The 16,211-nt window shown below is 45.7% G+C and overlaps 1 protein-coding gene across 3 annotated transcripts in view; it reads right to left on the bottom strand.

Annotated features, from left to right (window-relative positions):
* gabrg2 (gamma-aminobutyric acid type A receptor subunit gamma2) overlaps window positions 1–8,855 on the bottom strand; it is a 56,827-nt gene extending 47,972 nt beyond the window's left edge. For all 3 annotated transcript variants that reach the window (XM_056443367.1, XM_056443375.1, XM_056443404.1), the window contains exon 1: window positions 8,364–8,855. In XM_056443367.1, coding sequence (XP_056299342.1) covers window positions 8,364–8,506 — 143 coding nt within the window. In that variant the 5' untranslated portion in view covers window positions 8,507–8,855. The remainder of the gene's footprint in view (window positions 1–8,363) is intronic.
* Window positions 8,856–16,211: the final 7,356 nt, after the last annotated feature.

Raw genomic sequence — 16,211 nt, 5'->3', positions numbered from 1 at the left:
CTATCACTGAATGTATGTTAGAGTTAAAGGGCCAGTCCGTATCACCGTAGACTCTACGGCACAGGTGTCAAACACAAGGCCCGAGGGCCGAATGGGGCCCGCCACGTCATTTTATATGGCCCCCCGATGGCTTAAAAGACACACGATGACGTTTCCTTAAAGACATTTAAGACAAATATGGGTCAGTGGGTAACAGGTCCATCTTTCAATCCCGGGGTTGGAGGTTCAATCCCCGCCCTAGTCGATGTGTCCTTGAATGCAACAGGATTGTAAGTCAATTTGGATGAAAGCGTCAGCTAAATGACATGTGATGTCAAATATCTTGTTCTTTTATTTTGAAGGTTACACATTAAATGGATTTGTGTTTATATTAGGGGAATGTTCTTGTGTACAATATTTCTACACTCACCGAAACAATAATCAAATGCAAAGAGAGTTATTTCACGACATGTTATAGTTATAGTTTATGAGATCAAATAAAATAAGATAATCCTTTATTCGTCCCTCAGAGGGGAAACTGACGGATTACCAATCATAAAGTAGTAGATCTATATGTATCCACGTGATGTCTGAGAGTAAAGGGTAGAACTAGTGAAAGCCGTAATAATACTTTAGATCAGTGGTCACCAACCTTTTTGAGCCCAAGATCCCTGACCTCCGCCTTCATGACCGGCAAGATCTACCGAAATATCTAGAAAACGATTGTCCAGACTGGACTTATGACTTGAGGCTTTTTATTTGATCTAATTCTAATTGAATGAAATCAAAACACTTTGGTCCAGCTTTCAAATTGATGAGACCAGGAACACAGAATTTAAGTGCAATATAAAACGTAAGATATTTGTTCACCGCACACAATATGAACAAGAAAAAACACATTTGCAATGAGCAGCTGGATGAACTACCAATATAAATGTTGTATTTATTTACATTACAACACGACACTGACAACATGATCAGTCAGTGCAACTCATGTAAGTTCAGCTCTCATCATAATGCCATCAAGTCATGTGACTCCAGTCAGTGTGGTGGCTGTGACTGAACTCTGTCTGTGAGCGTGTAGTTAGTTCATAAACACAGACAGTCTGAGGCAGTCTCCAGCTCCTGTTCTTTGATTTGGTGATTTTCTCAACTTCACTGACGAGTTTTTCGGGGCAAATTTGGTATTCATGAAAGTTTTCTCATCTGGGATTGGTTCTGAAGTCAGCCCGTTGGTGAATACGTTCACATCAGCTCTACAGACATCCTCAGATTTAAATAATTATAATAATAATATATATGAGATCACCATTTGTGACTCCTGCATCTGTGCTTTTTCAAATAATAGAATAAATACAATTGCAATCACTTTCAATAAACCAGATTGCTCCATCAGACAAGAAAAAAAAGCTCAATATTGAGCTTTTGTTTTGAAGGACAACAGCAGAAAAGCCCAACTCACGGAGGTAAGACCTGGCAAGTCGCCAAGAATCTCGGCTGTCGCGCATGCGCAGGCGTAACCTGTTAATGCCGTAACGTAAACATTTACACGAAGGTACAGGCATTTCAACATTTATTTATTTATTGATGACGTAGTTGTATGTCCTTGTACTTTGAACTTGTGTAATATGTAAAGTTATGAATAAAGGTCTTTCTGCATTTCCCCTGCGCCTCACCTGTAGTGGTACGCTCCTCTTTCAGAGAACCCGTTTTCAGACGTTCATTAAAATCAGGCGGAGATCTTTTCTGACGTCGATCTTCCCGTCAGGAAGAAAACGTTTCAGAAGACACTTCAGAAAATGTTCGAGAACGAGGAACAATGTGTTTCTGATTTTATTTTCATTTTATTTTGGAGATCGACAGGGAACGTCTCCGAGGTCGACCGGTGGACCGCGATCGACGGGTTGGCGACCCCCGCTTTAGATGTACCCGTGACCCTCCTTCAGGTTCCACGTGGTACTGCGTCCATTGTGAGTAACCACTGTTATGACTCCACAGGACTACAACCTGGGAATGGAACTACAGTGGCCTCGGCGCTCCGGTGGAAGCAGCTGTGAGACTTTCCTTTGCACAGGTACGAGAACAAGAAGACTGACATCCGCATGCCATCAATCACATGTCAGGAATCATGAGAGACACATGTATGAGCTCGTCATTATGTGTGTCAACGTTACACGAGAAGCATATGTGCTCCGTGAAATCTAATACGATGGATATAAGAGCATTTCATGATAACCAGGTTTGACTGGAATGCTACAATTTAGTATTTTATTCATAAAATGTCACAAAACGTCTCAATAAAATACTTAGAATTGTAATTTTCATGGGTTAGGATTCCCGTCTGCCATCTCCATGTCGCGTTGTGTCCGCAGCATAACTCATTCTACTGTCAAACAATGTACAAAAAATGAAATATTTCCTTTCAGTGACTTTGTCATGAGTTGTTTTATACACAATTATGCCAACTCTAGATAACTGTGTGTTGTTGTTGTTGTTGTTGTTTCTCCACCAGCTGTTGGAGGTGCTTTAGGTTGCTGGTTGGATTCCTGCTGACTCGACGTGAGCTTTATAACGTTGACATGGAGTTAAATTCACAACACGTTCACATCAGAGACGAATTCATGATGTCATGAAACAGAGGGATTCAGTGAAGCTGCTCCACGTTGAGGATCATGATCCACTTCAAATGTAAACGATGAGGATGTCAGTCTTACTCTGGTGGACCGACGAAGCTTTATGTGTGTCCTATATGTCAGATTATAAGAACTCTGTTATTGTGTGTCAGGCTCTAGAGGAAGATGTGTACAACAGTATTGTGTATATCATTAACAGTTCAAAACTAGCACTGTATATTGAACCCTGAAATCTGATTAACCCTCCTGTTACCTTTGGGGTCAATTTGACCCCAGGCTGTTTTTCACTGTGTCAAACATATAAGAAATATCAACTTTTTTATATATTTAAAGGGCTATTTAGGTAGTCAACAAACATAAAGTACCTCACACTTAAACTTGGGAAACAATATTAATTCTAATAATTTTCTGGAGGTTTTAATTGCTGGGGTCAAATTGACCCCGAGGGTAAAATATGTTAGTAAATGTGAAGGTGACAGGAGGGTTTACTGAAATGTCACATGTAGATATTAATTATCCATGTCCATCAAACCAAAACAGGCTTGTGTTGATCCGTGGGAAATATATATATATATATATATATATATATATCAGTATGCAAATAAGTGTGGGTCCAGTTATTGTTATAAATCAGATGCAAACAGAAAATACAAGATGTATACAAAAGAAAAGTGCAGCGGGTCCAAAGTTTTGATTATCTGATGAATTTCCTCTGCAACGAAAACGCTGAGTCCACCAAACAGTGAACCTCCCTCAGCATGAAGAACACACACCTGGCAGAGCACCTCCTCTTCCCTCTGACATCACCTCCTCCTCCCTCTGACATCACCTCCTCTTCCCTCTGACATCACCTCCTCCTCCCTCTGACATCACCTCCTCTTCCCTCTGACATCACCTCCTCCTCCCTCTGACATCACCTCCTCCTCCCTCTGACATCACCTCCTCTTCCCTCTGACATCACCTCCTCCCTATGACATCACCTCCTCCCTTTGACATCACCTCCTCTTCCCTCTGACATCACCTCCTCCTCCCTCTGACATCACCTCCTCTTCCCTCTGACATCACCTCCTCCTCCCTCTGACATCACCTCCTCTTCCCTCTGACATCACCTCCTCCTCCCTCTGACATCACCTCCTCCTCCCTCTGACATCACCTCCTCTTCCCTCTGACATCACCTCCTCCTCCCTCTGACATCACCTCCTCCCTCTGACATCACCTCCTCTTCCCTCTGACATCACCTCCTCCTCCTCTGACATCACCTCCTCCTCCTCTGACATCACCTCCTCTTCCCTCTGACATCACCTCCTCCTCCCTCTGACATCACCTCCTCTTCCCTCTGACATCACCTCCTCTTCCCTCTGACATCACCTCATCTTCCCTCTGACATCACCTCCTCCTCCCTATGACATCACCTCCTCCCTCTGACATCACCTCCTCTTCCCTCTGACATCACCTCCTCCCTCTGACATCACCTCTTCCCTATGACATCACCTCCTCTTCCCTCTGACATCACCTCCTCTTCCCTCTGACATCACCTCCTCCTCCCTCTGACATCACCTCCTCTTCCCTCTGACATCACCTCCTCCCTCTGACATCACCTCCTCCTCCCTCTGACATCACCTCCTCTTCCCTCTGACATCACCTCCTCCCTCTGACATCACCGCCTCCCTCTGACATCACCTCCTCTTCCCTCTGACATCACCTCCTCCCTCTGACATCACCTCCTCCTCCCTCTGACATCACCTCTTCCCTCTGACATCACCTCTTCCCTCTGACATCACCTCCTCCCTCTGACATCACCTCCTCCTCCCTCTGACATCACCTCCTCCCTCTGACATCACCTCCTCTTCCCTCTGACATCACCTCCTCCTCCCTCTGACATCACCTCCTCCCTCTGACATCACCTCCTCTTCCCTCTGACATCACCTCTTCCCTCTGACATCACCTCCTCCCTCTGACATCACCTCCTCTTCCCTCTGACATCACCTCCTCCCTCTGACATCACCTCCTCTTCCCTCTGACATCACCTCTTCCCTCTGACATCACCTCCTCTTCCCTCTGACATCACCTCTTCCCTATGACATCACCTCCTCCTCCCTCTGACATCACCTCCTCCCTCTGACATCACCTCCTCCTCCCTCTGACATCACCTCCTCTTCCCTCTGACATCACCTCCTCCCTCTGACATCACCTCCTCTTCCCTCTGACATCACCTCTTCCCTCTGACATCACCTCCTCCCTCTGACATCACCTCCTCCTCCCTCTGACATCACCTCCTCTTCCCTCTGACATCACCTCCTCTTCCCTATGACATCACCTCCTCCCTCTGACATCACCTCCTCTTCCCTCTGACATCACCTCCTCCTCCCTCTGACATCACCTCCTCCCTCTGACATCACCTCCTCCTCCCTCTGACATCACCTCCTCCTCCCTCTGACATCACCTCCTCTTCCCTCTGACATCACCTCCTCCCTCTGACATCACCTCCTCCTCCCTCTGACATCACCTCCTCTTCCCTCTGACATCACCTCCTCTTCCCTATGACATCACCTCCTCCCTCTGACATCACCTCCTCTTCCCTCTGACATCACCTCCTCCTCCCTCTGACATCACCTCCTCCCTCTGACATCACCGCCTCCCTATGACATCACCTCCTCCCTCTGACATCACCTCCTCCTCCCTCTGACATCACCTCCTCCCTCTGACATCACCTCCTCCTCCCTCTGACATCACCTCCTCTTCCCTCTGACATCACCTCCTCTTCCCTCTGACATCACCTCCTCTTCCCTCTGACATCACCTCTTCCCTCTGACATCACCTCCTCCCTCTGACATCACCTCCTCCCTCTGACATCACCTCCTCCATCTGACATCACCTCCTCCTCCCTCTGACATCACCTCCTCTTCCCTCTGACATCACCTCCTCTTCCTCTGACATCACCTCTTCCCTCTGACATCACCTCCTCCCTCTGACATCACCTCCTCCCCTCTGACATCACCTCCTCCTCCTCTGACATCACCTCTTCCTCTGACATCACCTCCTCCCTCTGACATCACCTCCTCCTCTGACATCACCTCCTCCCTCTGACATCACCTCCTCTCCCTCTGACATCACCTCCTTCCTCTGACATCACCTCCTCCCTCTGACATCACCTCCTCTTCCTCTGACATCACCTCCTCCCTGACATCACCTCCTCCTCTGACATCACCTCTTCCCTCTGACATCACCTCCCTCTGACATCACCTCCTCCCTCTGACATCACCTCCTCCTCCCTCTGACATCACCTCCTCTTCCCTCTGACATCACCTCCTCCCTCTGACATCACCTCCTCCCTCTGACATCACCTCTTCCCTCTGACATCACCTCCTCCTCCCTCTGACATCACCTCCTCTTCCCTCTGACATCACCTCCTCCTCCCTCTGACATCACCTCCTCCTCTGACATCACCTCCTCCCTCTGACATCACCTCCTCTTCCCTCTGACATCACCTCCTCCCTCTGACATCACCTCCTCCTCCCTCTGACATCACCTCCTCCTCCCTCTGACATCACCTCCTCCCTCTGACATCACCTCCTCCCTCTGACATCACCTCTTCCCTCTGACATCACCTCCTCCCTCTGACATCACCTCCTCCCTCTGACATCACCTCTTCCCTCTGACATCACCTCCTCCCTCTGACATCACCTCCTCCTCTGACATCACCTCCTCCCTCTGACATCACCTCCTCCCTCTGACATCACCTCTTCCCTCTGACATCACCTCCTCCCTCTGACATCACCTCCTCCCTCTGACATCACCTCCTCCTCCCTCTGACATCACCTCCTCCCTCTGACATCACCTCCTCCTCCTCTGACATCACCTCTTCCTCTGACATCACCTCCTCCCTCTGACATCACCTCCTCCTCCCTCTGACATCACCTCCTCCCTCTGACATCACCTCCTCCCTCTGACATCACCTCCTCCCTCTGACATCACCTCCTCCTCTGACATCACCTCCTCCCTCTGACATCACCTCCTCTTCCTCTGACATCACCTCCTCCCTCTGACATCACCTCCTCTCCTCTGACATCACCTCCTCCTCTGACATCACCTCCTCCTCCTCTGACATCACCTCCTCCTCCCTCTGACATCACCTCCTCCTCTGACATCACCTCTTCCCTCTGACATCACCTCCTCCCTCTGACATCACCTCCTCCTCCCTCTGACATCACCTCCTCTTCCCTCTGACATCACCGCCTCCCTCTGACATCACCTCCTCCCTCTCAGCTCGTCACTACACCTGGAGCCTGATTATTGAGCGAGGGTCCACCCGTCAACGTGTTGATCCAGATCTTCTCCCCCTGCGTGAGGCAGGACGCTGCGTTCGTGTTTCACCGCGATGCAATCAGACATCGCTGCTCAAACCCCTGAGTCACAGTGAGGCCTTCAGGTAAATAGGACGCAAACAACCCCAAATAACGTTGCATGCAATCTACCGAGCAATTAGCAAATGACTCCACGACGCACAGGACTTGTATTTGAAAGAGAATGTATGTTGCTGTGCTTGAGGGTAACTAGCTTTGACATATGCAGAGTTCTCATGTGGCCCTGGTATGATTATCTCAGGATATGTCACCTCCCAGTTCCATTGTGCATCACTTGTTTGTGCTCCACTGATCACATTCCTATAACCTGCATACATCTTAATTGTTGGTGCAATGCAATTAGAGAGAAAGGTGTCGTGTTTACTCGAGCCCATAGTGACAACTCACGCACACAGTTAGGAATACACACACAGGCCTGACAACGAAGCCTCGTGGGGCCCGGGGCAGGCGGCCCGGAGGTTTGAGATCGGCCTCCGTCGCTCAGCCTCCGGCAGCGAGGAGGCGAGAGCAGAGGAGACGAGAGCAGAGGAGCCTCAGCATCCTTCCTCTGGACTCAAGGAATACCGTCTCCACCGGGGACGACCGAACAGCTTGTCAAATATGCAGCTCAGTTCAAGATGAGATGGCAGTCCTTTGCCTCTGTGTGTGTGTGTGTGTGTTAAAGAAAGGGATGACTCCATATGTGTCCTCTCTATCCTTATTGTGCCTTTACACTTGTGTTCACTGTGTGATTGTCTGCCATTTTGAAATCCTTTTTCTTCTTCTTCTTAAATACGTGAGCTGACACCCTCATTAACACTCAGGTTACCTCCATGATGCATGAAGCTGCTCACATGATGATGATGATGATGGTGATGGTGATGGTGGTCCGTCACCTGCGTTTAAAAACGAGTCTCTCTGGCTCCAGGAATAGACCTGATCCTCCAAGGAGAGCTTAGCCGGGACTCTGTGTAGCCTTAGCTCCGGCCGTTAGCCTGCACTATGCTACTGCTAACGCCGGGCAGCTCGTGAGGGACACCGGCCTCCTCGCGCGCACCGCAGAATCACACCTATGAAACCACCCGATTCACACATCCGATGATTCCAGTCACACTGGAGCTGCGTCCTTTTGTTCTCAGTAAACAAGAAGAACAAAAGTCTCCCAGTCATGCGATGCATGTGTCGCGTTAAAGGTATCCCATAATAATACATGTATATCCCCACGTCGAACCAAACGCTGTGATCCATGCGCAACATTCCTCGGGTCTCTTCCCCCCCGATACACGAGACACCTCGCGGCCCGGGAGGGACCGCCGACAGCCGGGTTGCGTCGCCGTGAGATGGGAGGCAACGCGACCCCGAGAGGACTCACGGCGCCGCCACACGGGAATCCAGCACCGCGGCTTACCTCGCAGGGAGAGACGCGGCGATGAGCAGCCAGAGGAGCAGCTGCAGGGGCCGGGACGGCTTCGCCATTGCTGTCGAGCATTTGGAGGCAAAATTCATCGGAGCCATCATCACCACCATCATCGTCGTCGTCGTCGTCACCATCTTCGCTGTCTCTTTCTTGCAGATGGACGTGTCCGTGTCTCGTTACTGTGTTTCCTCTCCACGATACATTACGCAGCGGCGGGTCGGCGTCTCGAGCCCCGAGGCGGTGACGTGAAAATCAGACAACACAACAACAAAAAACCCGATGCAGGTAGAAAAGGTGGGTTTCGCGTCGCTTCTTCTTTTTTTGGTTGCCTGTCAGCTGTCAGTGGGCCCTGAAGAAACGGCCACAGACGGTGAACCCCCCTCCTCCTCCCGCCCCCCGTAATATGCTATTCTAACATGGAGCAGCTGAAAACAACAAGCCGGAGGAGCCGCGGTCTGAATGCAGATTAGCACCGGGGTCAGAGAGGAGGACGCTGCTGCTGCAGCGCGATCAACACATGCGTGTTACACCCAGCGGAAGCTGCACTGATGGAACAGAGACGAGCTGCTGCTACATGGAGGTGGATGCTGCTGCTAGCACACAGTAGATAACACGTAACGATATGAAGGTCTATATATAAATATATATATATATATATATCTCTATATATGTGTATAAACATAAACATACATATCAATATATTTATATGTCTATATATAAATATATGTATATACATAAAGACATATATAAACATAAATATATAGACTATATCTATATCTATATATATATTTATGTGACTATATATATATATATATGTACATATATAGACTATATATAGACATACATAAATAGATTATATATATAGACTATCTATCTATATATATATATGTGTGTGTATAAACATACATATCAATATATTTAGATATAAATACATAAAAATATATGTCTCTATATAAATACATGTATATACATATAGACATATATATAAACATATATAGACTATATATATATATATTTATGTGACTATATATATATATATATTTGTGCATATATAGAACATATATAGACATGAATAAATAGACTATATATTGACTATATATATATATATTAATATTTCTATATAAATATATATTTATATATTTATAAGTCTATATATATATATATATATATATATATATATAGTTAGTAGTTAGTATTCTCGTTGCCAAATAATGTGACACATTATAATAATAATAATAATCATTTATTTTATATAGCGCTTCTCTAGACACTCGAAGTCGCTTTACAGTACAGAGTCCAGTAGTCACACACACAGTCATCCCGGCGGTGGTGGAGCTACATCAGTAGCCACAGCTGCCCTGGGGCCGACTGACGGAAGCGTGGCAGCCAATCAGCGCCTACGGCCCCTCCCCCACCACCAACACTCATTCACATCCATACGAACCGGGGTGAGGCTGCGGTGCATGTCTTTATGATGGTGGGGGAAACCGGAGTACCCGGAATAAACCCACGCAGACACGAGGAGAACATGAGGAGAACACGAGGAGAACATGCAAACTCCACACAGAAAGGACCTGGAACCACCGGGACTCGAACCCAGGGCCTTGTTGCTGTGAGGCGACAGCGCTAACCACTGAGCCACCGTGCTGCCCGGACAACATTGTGTTCAGTGACATCTGGGCCTCTTCAGACTAATGAGGAGCAAACAAACTCAACATGACTATTTAAAGAAACTCTCTTATGTTGTTGTGTAATTACACAACAACATAATGTCAGGTGGATACATGTGAGAGAGAGAGAGAGAGAGAGAGAGAGAGAGAGAGAGAGAGAGAGAGAGAGACAGTGAGTTACCTATTTTGATTCTATTTGAGACGCAGGCCTGAATCCAGTCTCTCTCTCACAGACAGACAGCTCCTCTACACTCAGCACCACAGACAGCTCCTCTACACTCAGCACCACAGACAGCTCCTCTACAGACAGCTCCTCTACACTCAACACCACAGACAGCTCCTCTACAGTCAGCACCACAGACAGCTCCTCTACAGACAGCTCCTCTACAGTCAGCACCACAGACAGCTCCTCTACAGACAGCTCCTCTACACTCAGCACCACAGACAGCTCCTCTACACTCAGCACCACAGACAGCTCCTCTACACTCAGCTCCTCTACAGTCAGCACCACAGACAGCTCCTCTACACTCAGCCCCTCTACACTCAGCACCACAGACAACTCCTCTACACTCAGCCCCTCTACAGTCAGCACCACAGACAACTCCTCTACACTCAGCTCCTCTACACTCAGCACCACAGACAACTCCTCTACACTCAGCCCCTCTACAGTCAGCACCACAGACAACTCCTCTACACTCAGCTCCTCTACACTCAGCACCACAGACAGCTCCTCTACACTCAGCACCACAGACAACTCCTCTACACTCAGCCCCTCTACAGTCAGCACCACAGACAACTCCTCTACACTCAGCTCCTCTACACTCAGCACCACAGACAGCTCCTCTACACTCAGCTCCTCTACACTCAGCACCACAGACAGCTCCTCTACACTCAGCACCACAGACAACTCCTCTACACTCAGCTCCTCTACACTCAGCACCACAGACAACTCCTCTACACTCAGCTCCTCTACACTCAGCACCACAGACAGCTCCTCTACAGTCAGCACCACAGACAGCTCCTCTACACTCAGCCCCTCTACAGTCAGCACCACAGACAGCTCCTCTACACTCAGCTCCTCTACACTCAGCACCACAGACAGCTCCTCTACACTCAGCCCCTCTACAGTCAGCACCACAGACAACTCCTCTACACTCAGCTCCTCTACACTCAGCACCACAGACAGCTCCTCTACACTCAGCTCCTCTACACTCAGCACCACAGACAGCTCCTCTACACTCAGCCCCTCTACAGTCAGCACCACAGACAGCTCCTCTACAGTCAGCACCACAGACAGCTCCTCTACACTCAGCACCACAGACAGCTCCTCTACACTCAGCTCCTCTACACTCAGCACCACAGACAGCTCCTCTACACTCAGCTCCTCTACAGTCAGCACCACAGACAGCTCCTCTACACTCAGCACCACAGACAGCTCCTCTACACTCAGCACCACAGACAGCTCCTCTACACTCAGCCCCTCTACAGTCAGCACCACAGACAGCTCCTCTACACTCAGCCCCTCTACAGTCAGCACCACAGACAGCTCCTCTACACTCAGCCCCTCTACAGTCAGCACCACAGACAACTCCTCTACACTCAGCCCCTCTACAGTCAGCACCACAGACAGCTCCTCTACAGTCAGCACCACAGACAGCTCCTCTACACTCAGCCCCTCTACAGTCAGCACCACAGACAGCTCCTCTACACTCAGCACCACAGACCGCTGCTCATCCCCAAAAAGGAGCTGATTCCATGCGTTACTCTATGACGACTCTATCTGGCCACTCTACACATGTATTTAATGATATGTTTACCTTTTGAAAACAGGCATCCAGAAGGAGCACCTTGAGGTGCGCCCCGTGCCGGGTGCTCTGCTCCATTGTAACGTCCTTATATAAGTATGCTGATGCTTTGCTGGGGTGCACATTGTTTACAAGGACTCCTTGAGGGGATGTTTGAGAAAAATATGTCTTCATAATCTAAAATACAGAAAGGTAGCCAATCGCACACGGCCTCATACATAACTTTGATTGTGCTGTTTGCAAACCTCTCTCTCTCCCCCCCCCCCCTCTCTCCTCCCCCCCTCTCTTTCTCTCACACACACAATATCCACACACAATGCTCGGATTGCAGGTTTCCTTAAATGCTAATTAAAAAAAGAAGAACATTAAAATCAGGATGAATAAATGATACGATGTCGTGCTGGTTGTAGCTGTATTGGTGACGTGAAGACGACCACGTGTCCCCATTGTTCTCCTGTTGTGACCGAACCAAGAACACACCGCCACCCTCACATGTTCAAGATCGCTTTCTACAGAGCTACAGCTATTTATATATATATACATATATAAATATATGTATATATACACATATATATATACAAACACATATATATACATACATGTATATATATACACACAGAAATATTGTATATATATATATGTATATATATACATGTATATATATTTACACAAATAAATATATATTATATATATATATATATATATTGTAAAGTGGGCCGATGAGAATCACCTGCGGCTGAACGTGGACAAGACCAGAGAGATGGTGGTGGACTTCAGGAGGAAGGCGACAGCTCCTCCACCTCTGAGTGTCCTGGAAGTGGACGTGGACATGGTGGAGGAGGACCAGTACCTGGTGGAGGAGGACCAGTACCTGGGCGTCTCCATCGACAGCCGACTGAACTGGAAGGCCAACATCAACGCTGTGTACAAGAAGGGGAGGAGTCGACTCTTTTTCCTGAGAAAGCTTCGATCCTTCAACGTGTGCAGCAAGATGCTGGAGTTATTCTACCAGTCGGTTGTGGCCAGTGTGCTGCACTTTGCCATTGTCTGCTGGGGGAGCAGCATCGGAGCCGGTGACACCAGCCGTCTCAACAAACTGGTGAGGAAGGCTGGCTCCATCATCGGCTGCCAGCTGGAGCACCTGGAACAGGTGGTGGAGAGGAGGACGTTGAAGAAACTTGTGTCCATATTGGACAACCCGGACCACCCTCTCCACCACCTCCTACAGGGACAGAGGAGTACTTTCTCCAGACGTCTCCTCACGCTCCGCTGCCACAAGGACAGATACAGGAGAACATTCCTGCCGACGGCTATGAGGCTCTACAAAAGATCACCTCTTGCCAGATCATAGTGCAATAACAGCAATAATAACTTCATATCCACACTATGTTGATCTGCACTTCACACATTTCATTTATTTACACTACACACATACACACACATTTCATTTGCACTACACACATACACACACTTTGCATTTTGCACACTGTCTATATTTGGTGTTTTTATATTTAGTTTAATTTGTCATTTGTATTGTGTATTGTGTATGCATATATGTTGTATATATACATATATATTTTATTTTCTATTTTGCTTTGTATGCTTCTATATCTTTCATCCCTGTTTTTTATATTTTATAAGAGTGTGTGTCTGTGTGTGTGAGTATGTGTGTGTCTCTGCCTGTGTGTGTGTGTGTGTACGTATGTGAGTGTCTATGTGTTTCTGTCAGTGTGTGTGTGTGTGTGTGTGTGTGTGTGTGTGTGTGTGTGTGTGTGTGTGTGTGTGTGAAGCGATGTATTAGTTTGCATGCATATCAGTGGAAGTTGAAGGGTAAATCATGTTTTATTAACAATTCCCAAATTATTTCCCAGATTTTTCCAGATACCTGCTCTTTTTGTTTGATGAGAAGTAAACACGCCCTGTAAATAACCCCATGAAGGGTTTATTGTCTTGAGTTGTTTGACTGTTCAGCATTTTCCTTATTGATTTTGATGTATGCCTTTTATATTGTATTGTTTGAATAAATATAGACGTTTTATACTACTTCCGTTTAACAGACAAATCGGACTTTTGTTTTGAAAGGTAACAAGGAAGCGCACTTTTTTTTAGGTTAAAATGCGAACTTTATGGTATAGATTACGGACAGATGCGCATTTTATAACAAGTTTAATAGTTGATTTGACCCGTATGGGACTGACTCTGTTAAGGTGGTGATGAGGTGGTGATAGTTTACGAGTTTTAATTAATGTATTGTCACCTAAAAAAAGAAAATAAAGGAGAGTCACCAGCAGCAAGTCTTCACGCCAATTCATATGATCCGACAACGCTTATTGCTGTCAGAATACGCAGGCGAAACAACATATATAACATAATAATAAATAAGACTAGAGGACGCTTTTTACAATTCATAACAGCATTGTAGAAAAGAGAGATAACAAACGGCAAAGATACGTTGATCAGAGACGTATTTGTTTTTATAATACGTCAAATACAAACAGGCCCGGGGTGGGTAATCGGGAGAATCGGGAGAGTTCCCGGTGGGCCGCTTCACTTCTGGGCCGGTCGAGAATTTTATTTGTTGACACTTCGATAGGTTGATCGCGGTCGCTGCAGAGCTCCGACGCCGGTCTGCGCGCATCGGGACGGAGCAAAAAAATAGTCACTTGCACCCCCCCCCGTCAACAACTCTTCTCGGCTCGATGCCGGCGCGCGCAAGTATTTGCATTGCATTATCCAATTTCCACTACCATAAAAAAAGTGGGCTGGTCTTGAGCCTGAAATTCCCGGGCTGAAAAGTGGCCCCACTCCAACCCTGAATACAAACGTAATCTGGAGAGAAATACGTTTCAGTCAAACGTAATTTGGAGAGAAATACGTTTCAGTCAAACGTAACTGCAAATTGCATTTTAGGTCTGGGGGAACGTAATTTTTGTGATACAGGGTTGATACATACATGTATATATACACAAATAAATATGTATATACATATATATATGTGTATATATATATATATATACATATTTACATATGTATATATACATATGTATTTGTATATATATATATATTTATATATTATATATATATACACACACATATATATTAAACTGTACATATATATACAAACACATATATATACATACATGTATATATATACACACAGAAATATGTTATATATATATATGTATATATATACATACATGAATGTATATATATATACACAAAGAAATATTAATATATATACATACATACATGTATATATATACAAATAAATATTTATATACATATATATATATGTGTATATATAAATATTTACATATGTATATATAAATATGTATTTGTATATTAATATATATATATACATATATATATATATACACACACATATATATTAAACTGTATGTATATATTTATTTCTATATATATATGTATATATACACATACAGGCACGTGCACAGATAGAGCCCTAGTGGTGCTCAAGCACCAGCCCCTTTGCCCTGGATGAGTAAAGGGCCCTTTTTGCTGGAGACACATTTTTTTTATTCATCCGTATTTAAGAATAAAAGTTACTCTTTCTGTCATCAAGTCCCCCCAAATGTGTTTTAATATCCGACGGGGCATTTATCTGAGTTATTGTGAGAATTTCGCCTAGACCCGCTCACCCGTGTTGTGTCATCTTTAGATACGAGCTGGCGGAGCTACAGTCTCCTATGATGAACACACAGATGCCCACTTCCACTATCATTCCAGCTCTGCAGCCCACACGTATGCTGTCACGGCCGCGCTCGGCGAGCAGCGCGCTGAGGATGGAGGGGAGACTCTCCGTCTGGCAGTCAGACGCCTGGGCTGTGATGTAACATCCACCCCCAAAAAGAAAAACGAGTTTGAAGGATTCTGCTGCAGCGGTGACAGGATATGAAATAGAAAGCACAGAAACTGAGGTCAGCTGGTCTATTTGTATTAAATGTTCATACACACCGCTCCCCACTGAGAGACATGAGAAGGCTCTCTGCCCATCTTCAGGCCAATTGACTCCAGCCATACATACCTACATATATATATATATATATATATATATATATATATATATATATATACATATATATACATATAAATAAATAGATATACATATAAATAAATAGATATACATATAAATAAATAGATATACATATATATAAATGTATATATAAATATATATATATATATACATATATATATATATATATATATAAATACATATAAATAAAGAGATATACATATAATATATATATATATATATATCTTAACTGTTATTTAAAATCTCATTCGACCCCATTGACAAAGTGCTGCTTCATCCCACAGCGTGCCGTGATGAGTCATGTGTTGCT

Source organism: Pseudoliparis swirei, chromosome 3 (genome assembly GCF_029220125.1).
Source record: "Pseudoliparis swirei isolate HS2019 ecotype Mariana Trench chromosome 3, NWPU_hadal_v1, whole genome shotgun sequence".
NCBI classification, from domain to species: Eukaryota; Metazoa; Chordata; class Actinopteri; order Perciformes; family Liparidae; genus Pseudoliparis; species Pseudoliparis swirei.
The sequence above is the reverse complement of the archived record's forward strand: the minus strand, read 5'-3'. Positions and strand labels throughout refer to the sequence as shown.